This window comes from Chaetodon trifascialis, chromosome 6, assembly GCF_039877785.1.
Source record: "Chaetodon trifascialis isolate fChaTrf1 chromosome 6, fChaTrf1.hap1, whole genome shotgun sequence".
NCBI lineage: Eukaryota > Metazoa > Chordata > Actinopteri > Chaetodontiformes > Chaetodontidae > Chaetodon > Chaetodon trifascialis.
The window spans coordinates 5993862-6009278 of NC_092061.1; the positions used below are offsets into that span (position 1 = coordinate 5993862).

Below are 15417 nucleotides of genomic sequence, written 5' to 3' on the forward strand. Positions count from 1 at the left end.
TTGCTGCAGGCAAAATGTTGCTTTTTGCTCACATGTCCTTGCTCGCTTGATTCAAATATGCTGCTGTAACTTTTCCAAAAGCATTATCTGCATTTTTCTTAAGTGCACAGAGGGTCTAAAGCGTATTTCCCTCCAGTTACAGTAATTGCATGATGCAATCAGATACTCAATAATAATAATAATAATAAAACCTTATTTATGTAGCACAAGAAATGCAGCTCAAAGTGCTTCACATAAAAACCAGGATAGAAAATTAATGGGAAATAAGATGGTGAATAAAACCCCACTTGATAATAATCTTGGCAATAAGGATGAAAATAGAACACTAGAATACAAAATAGATTACTTGCACGATCACGGCAAAATATGCAGTTCAGATGCAGAAGGATACAGATGAAGATGCTGCTGCTATCAGGTGATGACCCTGCATATACAGAAGACTACTCATTTTAAGTCCTGTGGACTTGGTACATTCTACATGAGGGGTAAATTATGCGAGATGAATATTTCTACTTGGAACTCGACAGTGAATTAGACTAAAACCTGGTCTAAATATGAAAAAATAACACTGCGCTATCGAAACACCACAGTGTCCACAGATAGGTTGGCCAGCAGCCTAAAGATGGTACATTTGTGTGAAATACCATCCAGACAGAACAACTGGGAAAATAAAAATCTTCATCCGTCTTCCTCTGCCCTTGTGCCTGCCTCTGCTTATTGCCTAAGTGCACACTGGGAACTTGGTGTGCAGTGGAGTGTATCGCCCTGTCGACCGGTGATGTATGGGAGTGATTTGTGGGCAGGTGGATGCGGAAAACACAGATGAGTCCGGCTGCAATTAAGTGTGGGAATAAACCCGGGGTTAGGGTGAATCAGCTGACTGTGAGTTTGCTCCAGGAAGTCTGCGGCGGAAAGCTAATAACAGCGTTTGCAAACATAAGGAGAGCGTTATGAAACTATACCTCTGCAGGAAAAAGCTGCAAAGCATCAAACAGTGCTACCACTTTTCATTGTTTCAGCGTTTTCCTAAATATCAGCAGAGCAAAATGGATACCGCGAAGGAGGATAGAAACCACACCACTTGTTTTGTTGCGTGCTGTTTGTGGGTGAGATAAGAAGTGGAATGAGATACAAAGTCCAGAGATGCAGCAGATGACATGTAGGAGGATCAGGATGGAGGAGGAGAGAGTCAGTCTGTGGGCTGCCTTGGCTAATGGCAACAGAGCGGCAAAGTCCATCTCGACAGTGCAGTCGTGCATCTGTGCATCTGGCTGAGTGAGTACGGCTCTTTACCTCTGGTGAAGGACAGCAGGCGAGGGAGGGAGGGCTGCTTTGTCATGACATTCGCCTCATTGCATGGACACTCCCACAGAGAGCAAAAGCATTTAACGCCAACAAGGATGTTAACAATGCCATACAGTATTTAACATCTACCTTATGCAAATCTACCTGCCTCTCTCTCTCTCTCTCTCTCTCTCTCTCTCTCTCTCTCTCTCTCTCTCTCTCTCTCTCTCATCTCTCTATCTCTCTGTCTGAGCAGACGTGTGCAACGAAAACAAGATGACCCTTGATAACTCAGGACTTAGAGCTGTAAATATCCCACAGTTAATCAGATTAAGGTTTCATCAGCAAGTAACTGTGCCAGAGAGACAGAGGCAGAGAAGTGCTGCCAGAGACAAATGTACACTCACAGTTGACGGGGGGGGGGGGTACAAGCATGCAGACCTATCCTCTCAATCTGTGAACATATTCAAGAGTCTGGATGTGAGCTGAGACACTTGCTTGCACATCGTCAGCCGCAGTTTTCCCATGCTGCATGAGTCAGAGGGACCAGCTGAGTGACTGATAGCATCATTCCCAGTGTCATTGCACTGCATTTCACAGGATGAGAGGACATTCCTCCAAACAGACTAACCTACACAGCCCTCTCCCTCTGAGACTCGAGCACTTCCTATTGACTCTCTGACAAAAGCGTTTTTCCCCAAACAAGCCCCTCTCTTCCTCTCTGCTGCTACTGTACGTCCTCCAGATCCCTTCCTTCCTACTGTAGATAGAGGAGCCATGTGTCTAATTATAGGGCATTTCTGTTTCATTTGTAATCTTCTCATAAGCTTGAATAAGAATGAAATCTTAATTCCTATCACGGCCTGGAGGAGTGACTGCACAGTAAATAAGATTACCAAAATTCATACTTGGGGTTTGTGCAGATTGGAATCTGGTGCCTTTGTTGACAGCAGTTGTTGAGGGACAGACCTGTGTTTCTCTTTCACATATTTCACCCTCTGTTTTCACAGCCCTTTGTTTGAATAAAGGTCTCTGGGCAATTTCACATAAGCTGACCCAAAGGAAGCACTGAACCACTTGGATAAGCTTCAGTTGCTTTATTGCAAGGTGCCTGGGAATAAGAGTAAAAACACAAGAGTGTGATACCTTTGTCCTCCTGTTGCCGCCATATTTTCAGACCACTGTTTATTTAATGGTGGTACAACCCTTGAATTCATTTCTATTTAGCTAAAGAGTGCAGTACATGTGGATTACACTAAACTGTACAACTCATTACTGATTACTGAACTAAAAATTCCAGAAATTGGGCTTGGCCCCTGAATTGTATGGATTGTGGGTTTGGGGCACCCACTATTAAAACATACTGCAACACTTTTATATTAATTTTGCAGCCATATACATCTATCCTTCATTTATCACCTCCATTACTGTCCACCTTTCATTATTCAGATTACAACAGAATCTCATGTTTTTATATTAAAGACAGAAGAAAATAATTTCCAGATTTATTTATTCAAGTGGCCTATCAGCCCCCTACTGGCCATACGAGGGCATTGCAGCACCTACAGACACTGAAGCAGGATCATTCTCCCCTCTCCGTCACTCACATTGCCTGTGTGCTTTGTGTTTCAGAAACTGTGTCCATATTGTTAAGTGCCAGTCATTGTTTTGTCTTTTACACAAGGAACAAGGAGCATGTGGAGACCTGCTTTACTCCCAGCGTCAGGCAACCCGAGGTGCTGTTGTCTAACCTCAAGTATGCTGGGAGTGGACAGCAAACAGACATGACATCAACATCCACTGCTAACTGATTCAAACAAGATATGCTGTTCACTTACATGTCAATGCTCTGGCATAGATGCATAGCTACTGCAACCTATACCTTAGCATTATGCAAGTTAAAGCAACAGCGATCGTATTCAAAACTATATATACACTGACTGTCAGTCTTGATGGGACTTACAGTGACAGCTGTGGCCGCCAACTGTGAGGACATGAGCTGTGCGTGTGTTTAAACATAGGCCTAAAATAGTGCCTCAAAAAACTCACATGTGTAGTTACGTAACAACCAGCCTGTGCCCAGTGACATACTGACCAATGACACAGAGTTTCAGAGGGGCGTGGTGCAGTGGGGGTTAATAGGGGTCTTCAGTCCGGCTAGATATGTCTCAGCCAATGATACTGAACCATGCTTCTACTCACAACCAATAGGAAGCCCTGTCCAGCTCCTTAGTCCGTCCCAGTGACGATAAGATGGATTAACCTTTTCATCTCCTAATGATGACAAGGTTAAAAACACATACACTGACATATGGGCACTTTTAAACTCCAATAATAGGCTGAGGAGTCTTGACAAGCTTTTCTTAATAACTTCACAAATGGAAGGGGTAATTAGTAAAAAGGTGTGTGCGCTGAGGTGTGTGCGTATGCAATGAGATCACAGAAAGGAGAGCAGATTATGGATCCGACAGCCTGTGTGAAATTCATTTAACTCTCACAGTATTACACACACACCTTCTCCTAACGTGACCCTGAGCTTTTGACCCCAAGTCCCAAACATGACATCATCCAGCTGGAGCGTTTGTTCCACTGATCTCATCATGGTGAGACAGAGCTGCTGTTTTTTGGGGGGAGGGGGTTTTGTTTGGGGGTGGAACAGCTCAGCCATTACCTCTCAACACTTCATACCACAACAAGAGGCCCCTTTCAGGAGCCTTGGCCCTCAGATCTACCTCAGCTCCTGCTGACCCGCCTCCAAACCCTGGAATTCCCCTGTGACTGGTTTGCCTTTGGCGTGTAGGTTTTCCTTAACAGCGCAGCCATCCGTCTTCTCCAGGCAAGGCGCCCAACATCAGAAGTCACGTAAACCTCAAGCTAGTTTCTTGTTGCAGTGATAACAAAGCCTTCTGCAGATGCTGTGAGGCCAGCTGCTCAGCTCGCCCTGTGTCACAGCCAAACTGCGATTTATGTGACGCTATCGGGTCTGTAACAGGCACTGTGACAATACCACAATAACGTCATTACACTGTATATGACAGAGAGAAAAGATCCTCTTTTGTCCTTGATGAAAGCAGAATGGACTCTCAGATGGTCAGACGGCAGCCCTCCAAATGCTGACAGAGTTCTTCCACCTGCCAGACACACACGCACACAAGCACAGCAACTTAGGGCCAAGGATCCTGCAGCATCCAGTGATTCAATTAGACACTTTGGCTTGCTTAAACACGCGCGCACACACAGCCCCAAAAGACACAATCTTCAGGGTCGCAAGGATGCTGGTGATGCTGAAAATGCGATCGACTTCAGGGGAACGTTCACTGGGGAATGGGTTGTTTTAATGGTGGTAATTGTTTGTTTAGACAGCTTCGTACTCGTCGTCCGCCTCTCTGACTTCCACCTACACTCCGTTCCAGGGCTCTCACTTTGCATGGCAACAGTGTTGAGAGGGGCAGAGAGATCAGAGATCAGAAAGACGGCGATAAACATACAGAAATATACTGAATCTATTCATGCACACTTAAAACTCCCCCACATATCATCAAAGACACAAAATCTATAAAACCGCTGCATGAACTATAAACTTGCAAACAACCATGTAGGCTGTGCAGTTTATCTCACAATGCACACAAGCAGATAGAGCATAAATTGTATCCATATGGACAAACACAAAAGCACATCTACAGGCTCAATTAAGCACATTACCAAATGCTCTTTTTAACACAATGTGTGTTCACACACATTTTCAAAGACAGCCATCTGATTAAACAGCCTGCGCCGCCAGCTGCATCTGCAGGACGTGTTCAGATGTTCTTAATTACATGTTTTACAAAGGGATAAAACATTTTTAATATCGCCACTTGAAAACAGTGATTCGTGAGCTGTTGACACGATAAGTCAAACATAGCTTTAAATCCAATCTGTGCTTATTTGAATAATGCCTGCAGTCTCAAGTTAAACAGCTTAAGTGGCTCCAATTTTCTTTGCAGCTGCTAAAAAGAAAAAAAAAGTCTTTTAACTGCTAAAAGTGAAGTGTCTTGTGTAGTGTGTGCACAGGTGAAAGCAGGAGAGGAGATGGAGGATTAAAGAAAGGTGATAATGAAGGGTGAGATAAAAGTATGTGGAAATATGGGCTGAAAGCTGAGACAGAGCCAGAGGGGCGAGAACAGTGAAATTATCAAATAGATGTTGGCAGAGATAGCTCGGAGAGGGATGTGAGCGACAAAAAGAAACAGGCTGGGAAGGCGCAGGGAGTCGGGTCGATGTTCCAATAACAGCACCTCTCGCTTTGGCTCGGTGTTTTCTCCTTCTCACTCTCCTGGCTCACGCCTGCTGTTTTTCAAAGGAAGCTGGCTCAGGCCGCGGCATCTGACTGGTTCCTGCTCGCACAGAGTGGCTATTCAGACCTGTGCTGCTCCTCCTAACCGCCGCATGGGCGACGGCTGGGGTGGAGGCTGAGGTACGAGGGGGATGCAGCGCTGTGGTGAAGTCCGGGGGGGTTAGAGGAGGTGCAGAGGTGAGGTTTGAAGCCAGATGGTTTGGAGTCAGAAGGCTTGAGCCTGGCAGGAAGAGAGGAGGGCTTGGAGGAGATGGCTGAGGGTTAGGAGCTAGATGTGAGGTTCCAAGAAAGAGAGGAGGGCTTGGTAGGGAGTGATGGGTGTGTGTGAAGTGATACAAAGCCCCCTTTCTCCTCTACCTCACACACACACACCGTGCCTGCTTCTGGCATACAGTGCTGGAAGAACTGGAACCTACTGTAGCTATCCATGGTGCAGATGCCAAAGACACACTTACAGATACACAACACACACAAACACAGCAAAGAGACTAAAACCCAAGTGAATAAACCTGGCTGTTTCTATTAATGTTAGGCTGTTGCACTACTGTAGGAAACTTCCATCTAATTCAAAACAAATGCAAATAAAAAAAAACTCACATTCACTGTGAAATCCAGGGTTATAAACCTAATGTCCCTAATCAAATCAAAGCACTTTGCTTGATTATATAGCTTACACTATTGGCTTATTACTCTTTGCAAATATTTGCTCACACACAGTCCCAGAGGCGCACAGACACACACAGGCGAGCTCAGCAGGGAGTGGTGTTCGATGAAGTGGTCCGTTGTGGAGGAATGCGTTTTGGCTCAGATATGGTTGTGTATCCCGTATCACATGAGAGCGAGCACTGTTAGCTTTAGCGCACCTTCCACTGGAGCAAGCAGGTCTGAGTGTAACGTAGGCTACCTAAACAACTTGACAGCTGAGCTAACATGCACACACGCTCGCCAACAGATGCACATACAGATTTCAACTGCTGCCCACTTCTCCATGGAGGTACAACGCCAAAAGGATTCATTAATCTCAAGGACAGAAAATGCATTAAAATAAAGAACGACCAAATTAACGGCGATAATGATGAAAAAGAAAAATAATTGAGAAATTCAAGAATTGCAAAAATTGTATTAAAGGTCCCGATAAGCAGGGGATTGAAGCTCAACCCGGCACAGCAATGTTTTGCTGTCCCAGTATAAAAAAGATTAACCTTTGCTCTCACTACAAATTCATCATGAGGGTTGAGATTCTTCAGTCTAGCCAGAGTGCACAAGAACATACTGGTGACTGTCCCAGAGGCAAGCAAGCAGGCAGGGATTAACTGCTGTCAATTTGGCCTTTGCCTTCCAGGACCTCCTACATTTAGAAGGCATGAGGTTTGTGGGGTCTAAATATCCGTTACCAGGGCTGATACTTAGACGGCTAACAGGAGGGAAATGGCAAAATAACCACAGCGAATATCCGCAGACACATGACAAATACATGCAAGAGAGGAAATGGAATCATACAGGAAACCTACAATTACAGCAATTTCAAATAGAAACAGAGGTTGCACCGATCTGGGTGGGCAGACTGACTTCTGATAAGCCCCATCAATCAATCAGTAAGGCAGCTTGACCAGTGATCTGAGATGAAGCGAGGCTGCATGAATACCAGCCAATAGATATTCAAGGCCTGCCTGCGGTGTCTAGAATCTGCAGAACTATCTGAGGCACGGCTGGCCACAGCTAAGTTTAGGGTTTGGGAGCGTGTGAGAGGTCAAATATGAGTCCTGGGTGAGGTAGCAAGAAACTCCCACCTGACCCCCACACGAGCTCTCCCTCGTCAACAAGCGTCCGAGTTTGAGCGTCCATGAATGCAACGTGTTATAGTCAGTCTGCTTAAGGACTTCTGTAGAACACGTAGAAGCTGTAACCTATCAGCCTTACTCCTGGCATAATATCCCGAGGGATCAAAATGCATTGAAGGAAATGCTGTTTGATTTTAAACTAAAATCTAAAAGGGGCTTGTGAATGCTTTGGATTGTTAGCACTATCTGATATACAAGAAAACAAACTAAAGATGTCAGACTCATCAAAGATTCTCACTGTTGCTCTTTGGCAGATAATTTGGGGTGTTTCCAATCACATTTGCTCTGTAACATGTTTTCATCTAGCTCCCAGTTTGTGTTCAACAAATAGTGATGGATCAGTTCTGAGACCTAATGATGCAACAAATACAGCAGGCTGCAAAAGGGAATCTCGTTAATCTCTCATCAGATGATATCACTGGTATGATCAGCAGCAGCCAGAGCTGGAGCTAAATGTCCCAGGCTGCACCCCTTCTGAGGAGAGCACAGCCACGCTGACCCGGTGAGGTCAACACACATACACACCCACACATAGAGAAAGTATTGTGCTTTCACAGACAATGACTGACTTAGAGAATGAAAAGTCAAAGTCTGCCTTTATAAGTTGGGCGAAAATGAATGACCTCAGAAAGCCTTTAACATTTAACTCTGGCAAAGCCACGATCCATATATTCATGGCTGGTCTGCAGGCTAAAATTAGACCAGGGAGAAAGTGTCCATCTACGGCCCTCTGGCTATCGATGGGGAGAAGGGGACAGGACGGGGGGACAGAGCCCGAGAGGGTGAAGAGGTCTCAGAACCAGGAGAAGAAGACAGACGTTAAAAGACAAGCAAATAAAATCTATATATATGTGTGTGTGTATCCGGGTCTACGGTGACAGGAAATGGAGTGTATGTGTCTATTAATGGCAGTGTGTTCAATGACATCATGTTGTCCTTCCCAGTGGGAAACAGTAATTACACAAGACCATTTCCTGTTTCCCATCAGCCACCTCTGTTCTGAGGGAAATCCTGTATTCCATGGACAAAATACATTTGACACTTTGCATGTGACTAAAGAAAAAGCACTGCAATGACTTTCTTACGGGCCTCATAAGAGAGGAGGGAAAGACGAAAGAGAACATGCATTGGAGCCAAGAATGCAGTCATGCCTATTATAACGGACTTGTTAAAACCTGAACAGCAGAAAAGTTACTTCCTACTGAGCTCGAAAATAACACAATGGCAGCTCTCTCTCCCCTCCTGACACAGCAATTATAGATGCCTGAGGAATGCTGCAACCTCAGGACATGCGTGATCTTCGCAGTTTTTACATTTTCTGGACAGAAAACCTCATCCTCCGAAATGACCAGCGTAGTAAAACAGTAACAAAAAAGGAAAACGTATATTTTTATGTGCGCATGGAGCGGGAGTGGCTTTCAGTAGCTTTTCACGTTGCTGCAGGGCAAAGCAAAAGGAAGAGGAAAGGGCTTACTGTGTAATAACGACCCAACAGGACGTTTATGAAAGACTCTGCAGCAAAAAACATCCATAGCTCGCTGAAATTACAGTTAGACTGTGGGCCGTGCAGTTCAACAACATACAAAGAATCCCTGTCTCATAAACCCACCCAGGCAGAGGAGACTGGGGGGAGGAGAGGGTGACTGAGTGAGCGAGCATGTGAGCAAACAAGTGAGTGTTTACCATTAAAAATACTCATGAGTCGAAGACGAGCACGACTCTGAATCCAGCAAAGCGAAATTCTCACTGAGCTATGCAGCGTAATGCCTCTCTGCAGCTAACTCTGACCTCTGAACTCCCTCTGAAGGAGGAGAAGTGACAAGAGAGTTTTCCCACAAGGCAAAATAAGGCCTCATGATCTTGTTATTACACATTCCTACGCTGGCAATTGCATTTACAGAAATAAAACTAGAACGGAGACAATGAAGTGCTTAAATGCTCGACGATCTTCAGACAGAGATGCCTGTTAGACATTCCGCCCTAATGTCCTAGATTCAATAATCAGATAAAATACCACTTCCCTGACTATGTCCCAGCTGTAAACAAGTTTCCGCACCAAAGGAGGCTCTGTGACAGGAACCAATGAACAAATTAGTGGCCGATCAACTTGTAAAAAGACCTTGTGAGAGCTGGTTTGCGCATTTCAGTCTACAGGCACTACAAAAGCGTCAGGGAAATCCCTTTAACTCTGCACCCTTGAGCAGGAGTGGCTCTCGAGTTTAATGAGAGTTTCAAAGACAGACCAACATTTAGGCAACCATAACATCCCAGAAAGAGAAAAGAGTCCGTCTTCACACAAGCTGAAGATGTCAAGAGTGTGTGCTATTTCATAGTCAAATATCTCCTCTTCTGTGATAAAAAAGCCAGACACCTGGCACGCTCTGCGGCACTTGGCACAGGCTGATAAACAAAGAAACACCTCACACATGAAAACCTTGCCAGACTGCTAGCAGGTACAACACACCAGCGAGTGATATCACTTCTCCTACAGCCCCTGTGTCACGCAGCTGAAGGCTTTTTGGACTGGAGTTCAGTTCATAGCGAGAAAGAAACAATCTACTTTTTTTTTTAGACCTCTAAACAGCTGCAGCACAGACAGCCAATATCTTTTTAGATGATGGGCCCAGAAAACAAAGCATATTAGAATTTCCCTTTGAAATTCCTGAAGCATTTCCAATGGCCATGTGTCTCCTCTGCCTTTCGACTCTGTCAGGAATGAAACAGACACATCCTTCAGCTATTTCCTCAGAAATAGTTTGTGAAGATTTGCAAAAAGGAAAAAAAAGCTGGCTTGATACTGAATTAATGATAAATGCAGATAAACGCTTTGTCATGTTGGACGGAATGACTCCTTTCTGTCTTTCTCAGACCACAATACAAGCCCACACTCACAAACACACACATTCACACGCTCCCATAGGGACTTATGAGGCCCATATGTGCAGCTGTGGACTGTGTGTGAACCCCAGATGCAAGGGAAAATACAGAGAAGGAGAGATGGATGGCATGCAGTGTCGTTTTCTGTTTGCTGTCAGTGAGAGCTTTGCCATCTGCAAAAGGGGAGACCACACCGGCGTCGGCACGACTTGTTTGTTCCACAGAAAGACTCTTCAACCAACCGCGTGTTGTAAACATTACAACACGCTGAGGCTGCAGATTCAGTCTGAAAAGAAGATTTCAGTTATGATAGCGCCTGCTTGTGTGTGGTGGATAGGCAATCAATCAAGAAAAAGAAAGTAAAACAGTCCGTGATTACGCACAGATCTGCCAGTGGCACACCCCACAGCTTTGAGATGTGTAAAAACTGGTGAGAAAAACAGCAATAAAAACACGCGCAGAGGGTCAGAGAAGAATGATGGTCAACCGGAATTTGAAATGAACTTTTACCTGTAAACTAAGTGCAATCTGACGGATGTACATCATGTTGAGGTCCTCCAATATCCACAGTTTTTCCTCCATGTTTGCGAATTTATCAACTGGCATCCTTTAGGCAGATATCCACAAAATGACCTCTTCTTGGAGTTAGTGAAGTCAAACCGCTACCCCGCAGGTACCGGGGAGAGAAAGTTCATTATGACAGTGTCCCGGTCCGTCGCGACTCGCACAATCAGTGCGTAAAACAATGCGTAAAAGTTCCGCTCCTCATCCAAAACAAGCCTAGTCGCTCCCGGAAAACAGACTGAGGTGGTGTGGATGACAGCATCGGCTGCACTGTAGTAACCCTGTCCATAAAAATTCCCCCAACCCGTTCACGGCGCGTATTCTTCTCTACTTTTCTCTGAGCAACAAAGATCCTCTCAAACACCCACAGTCAACACCCAGCGGTAGCGGGGGAAGAATGGAGCCTTTTAAAATGCAGTTCGTCTCTTTGTGTCCCTGTGTCCCAATTGTGAATGCCGGCTGTCCTCTGTGTGACAAGAGACCTCTCCACAAAAGGGCATCGCCTCTGCGGGAGTGATCGGCACAACTAGTCCACTGTGTGCGCCCTGACGCTCCCCAACTCGGCGCTAAATTAACCCCTGCGACGCGCCACTGGTGATGGTAATGAACTTTAAAAAAGAAGAAAGAGGGGAAAGAGAGGGAGAGATTACTGTAGCAGCCCCCACGCCCTTTTAAACAAACAAATAGCAAATACCACACCACCACACAAGCGAAGCGGGGTGGGGAGCTTTGTTCTTTTTACTGGCTTGGTGATAAATGGAGAAATTATAACCGTGTCAGCTGGCGCTCGTCATGAAGGGAGGCAAGAGTGAAAATGAACACCCAGAGATGTTATCTAACACTAACCCGATTCAGAAACAGTCTAGATGTGAGACGTTGGTGAAATCAGATCAATCCACAGTTAAATTTAATATGAAAGATTAGTCCAGCTGCGTCTTTGTGCTGTTGTTTTAAAAATTAGATATATCATGAAGGAATTGTGTAGTTTAGTAGGTCACAGGGTCACAAGCATTTGGCAAATTCAAATGCATATTTCATAACTCAGATCCCCAGTGTCACAGATCGTTTTAATCTTTTATCACTTAACCCTCTTAGATATTAATTTTAGTCTCTCCTGGCTGTTCGTACCGTCTCCAACACAAATATGGGCTCCCAAAAGACACGTGAAGTTCGCATATGGTGCTAGGTTAAATTAGATGGTACAAAAACATGAGAAGGTTGTTTTAAATGAATAAATATTTCCCCTCTTAAAAAAAAAGAACATTTAAAGTCATGAGCCAGGGCAAGAGCAGTCTCCCATCGCCCCAGCTGTTTGGTGGCCAGTTTCCTCTGACCTCAAAACAAGAGAATCCCAAAGTTTACTCCAAACTGAACTGACGGTTCCGCTTCTGTCCTCTGGGAAAAGTGCTTTACAGCCAATCTGCCGTTGCTCCTCGGAACATACACAAGTGAGAGAGCATTCACCCCGTTCTCCTCTTCGGCGCGTTAATCCTGGACCTGACACAGCTGTGTGAGAGAGAGAGAGAGAGAGAGGGAGACCACGTGTGTGTGCTGTGTGAAATGCGTGTGTCTTTCCGTGTGGCCGTGGGCTGCAAACCACAGGATGACCGATCAACAGGAAACCAGCGTCACATTACGCACTGCTAACGGAGACACATCAGCCAAAACAGATGCATTCTTCTGGTATTCACCATCACCAGCTCAGGGGAGTGGACTCCAGAGGGTCACTGACTGATTTCAGGAGCTCATCATGAGAAAGAAGATCACTCCTTACATGAAGATTACAGAAAATAAAGCACTGGGATGGCTGTTTCTATGCATGTCATGTTGACATGGCTTTTGGGATCACCCCTCTCCACACACATGCCCATATGGCTCTCCATCACTCTGAAAGCACTCTGTCTGAACTCCCTCACACAGGGCAAACGGTGAAAACAAAGCAGCTGTAAAAGCCCTTTCACCTCAGAGGAGAGGAGGAGAGGAGCCAGGGGTGCCAGTAGCAAGCCGGGTCATTTCCCCAAGAAAAGCCTCCGGAGTTTAAATCACCCGGCTAATCTGTCGCAGACACCAACATACACACGGTGGGAGAAGAGATTTATTGTTCTTGAGGTGGAAAGAGAAATAGCTGAGGTGAATGCACAGAGGGAGGCTTATGGGTGCTCACAAAACATTCTGGGCCTCCTAAGCGAGAGTGTGTGCATGCGTTCGATTCACAGTTGGCCGTGTGTGGATTCATATCCAGTCAATCCCCTCTGAAAGTCGATCTGCGTGCTGCTGGGCTGGAAAAATATTCAATTAACAAGAACTACACTGAACGGTGTTAAAACAGGCTCACAGCTGCTCTCACTTCTTCACTGATAGGTGTGGATGTTTCTTAAAGAGTGAACAAGCAACAGGACAACAATATATTATTCCAGCGCCACTTAATCCATTTAGTCGTTCTTTAGTCTCTTGATTACACCGGCAGCAGTTCCTTGAAGCAGAACATGCTGCAGGTAAATCTGCCTGCAGTAAAACACAAAGACAGACACCTTATGACAAAAGCCTAGAGGCTGAACAGAAACAGACAGAAAACAGCTATTATCTCAATGACAGGGCACGCTGGCTGGCAGGCAGGCGGACGGGCGGCTAGCTCAAACACAGAGCATCGCTGCTTCTTGGCCAGGAGCTACCGAGAACAAAAAATCAGGTGTTCAGTCAGTAGATTAGCCGTTAATTTAGAGGCGTGACAACTTTCAGCCCGAGTGGGATTTTGCTATGTTAAAATGGTGATTACCTACTGATGGGATGTGGATTAGCAGCTCGTGACTAAAGGCCTGGTCCGGCTGTAGCGGGGCCAGATGTGCTAACTGGCCGCCATGAGGGAGGAGTGAAACCAATATATTACACAATCGGTTAATCCACCACTAACTCTGAGCTTTAATCAAAACAGAGAGGATTAGGTAAACATGAATCACTTGTTCCATGAAAAGATTAGAGAATTTGGATAAAATCCCTCCACCCAACACACATGTGCACACACACACACGCATACACACTGACCTTTGAGTTATGGGTTCTGAGAGGGGTTGGACTGCCTTCAAGACAATAGCCGGTGCATTTCTTGTTTCTGAACGGATGTGTGGAGGAATATGGAAAACTTCCTGTGTATACACCTAATCAGCTGGAGGAAACATGCTGGAGTCAGAGCTGAGGGTCACGCTGACAACGTGTGGTGCTTACGTATAAAATATGTGTGTATAAAACATTAGTTGTTGGTCAGTTGGGTGGATAATGGTGATGAAGAATGAACTGAGGATGGAAGAAGGCTGTTGAGACAAATGGAATCTACACATTTCACTGTAAGACAGGGTTGGCTGTCAATTCCTATCAGCTTTACTATCTTCCCCACAAAGCAGATGCAGAGATCCGCAGCACAGCAGAGCACGTCTGAGAGGGCAAGAAAACAAGCTTTCAGATGATCAAACAGGTTGTCAGCTACAACATTTGGAGGTGAAAGCAAAAGTGAGTGCACCTGAAATGTTTGCAATACAATCTGGCAGTAGTAACCCACATTGCAGGAAACTGTGCATGTGTGAACCCGGATGAATATTTTCACTGAACAGTTTAGGCAGTAACTTCACAGTTTGCCTTCTTCTCTCTTCCAAGTAGGTTTGTCTAACCCGGCTGTTTGTTTAAAACCTGTTTGATTGCCTTCATCGTTTAAGGACAATGCTGCTTTTCCAGATCTTCACAACTTAGTGAATTTAATGTCATTATTTCTGACAGGAATAAAGGCAAAAGCTAAAACAAGACTCCAGTTGTAATAAATCACAATAATGCTTTAATATCAGCAGACTCCATATACTTCAGAGCCCAGCGTTCAGACAGGCAATCTACAAAGGACAAAAAAGAGCCCTGAGGAGATCCATATGATACTCCACAGAGTGTAAAGAAAACAAACACGCTGATGATTATCATACAAATGTCATTTTCAGCTTCTAATCAGCACCATCTTATCGCCTCCAACGCCACCTTTTATCTTCCCAGCTCTAGAGTCTGCGCTGAAAGGTTAAAAGCTGCCTTTAGTCTAACGCAGTGTGGCAGCAGAACAGGGCAGAGAGGCAGGGGAGGGCCCAAGGCCAGCCGGGCCCCAAACCACAACAAAGGACCCTGACTGTCATCTAGACCCAATCTGAAAACTGAGCCCCACCCACACCCCGACTCCCACTCACCAAACGAGACATAGGAACACAGACACAAACTTACACTTTCATGAACACACACTCAGGCATAAACACAGTGAACACAGTACACACACACACACACACACACACACACACTGGCAAAAGTCTCACACTATGACTCAAATGCAGCTGATCAAGGTTTGTCTGTCTGATTACGGCCCGTCGAGCCAACGTGCTCCCTGTTGTTTCGCACAGAGGCCACAGACATAAAATACGATGAGTTATTACAGAGCTTTGTTCTCGGTGTACTTTAACACTTTCAGACAGCTGATTGCAGAAGGACGGTGAG

At 45.2% G+C, this 15417-nt stretch overlaps 1 protein-coding gene across 5 annotated transcripts in view; it reads right to left on the reverse strand.

Annotated features, from left to right (window-relative positions):
* Positions 1-15417, reverse strand: part of rtkna (rhotekin a) — a 55117-nt gene that overhangs the window by 26888 nt on the left and 12812 nt on the right. Inside the window, exon 1 of one of the 5 annotated variants that reach the window (XM_070963753.1) lies at positions 10849-11059. The exons of the other annotated variants lie outside the window; for them this stretch is intronic. Coding sequence (XP_070819854.1) covers positions 10849-10944 — 96 coding nt within the window. The 5' untranslated portion in view covers positions 10945-11059. Of the gene's footprint in view, positions 1-10848; positions 11060-15417 lie in introns of those variants that run through there. 5 annotated transcript variants of the gene reach the window in all.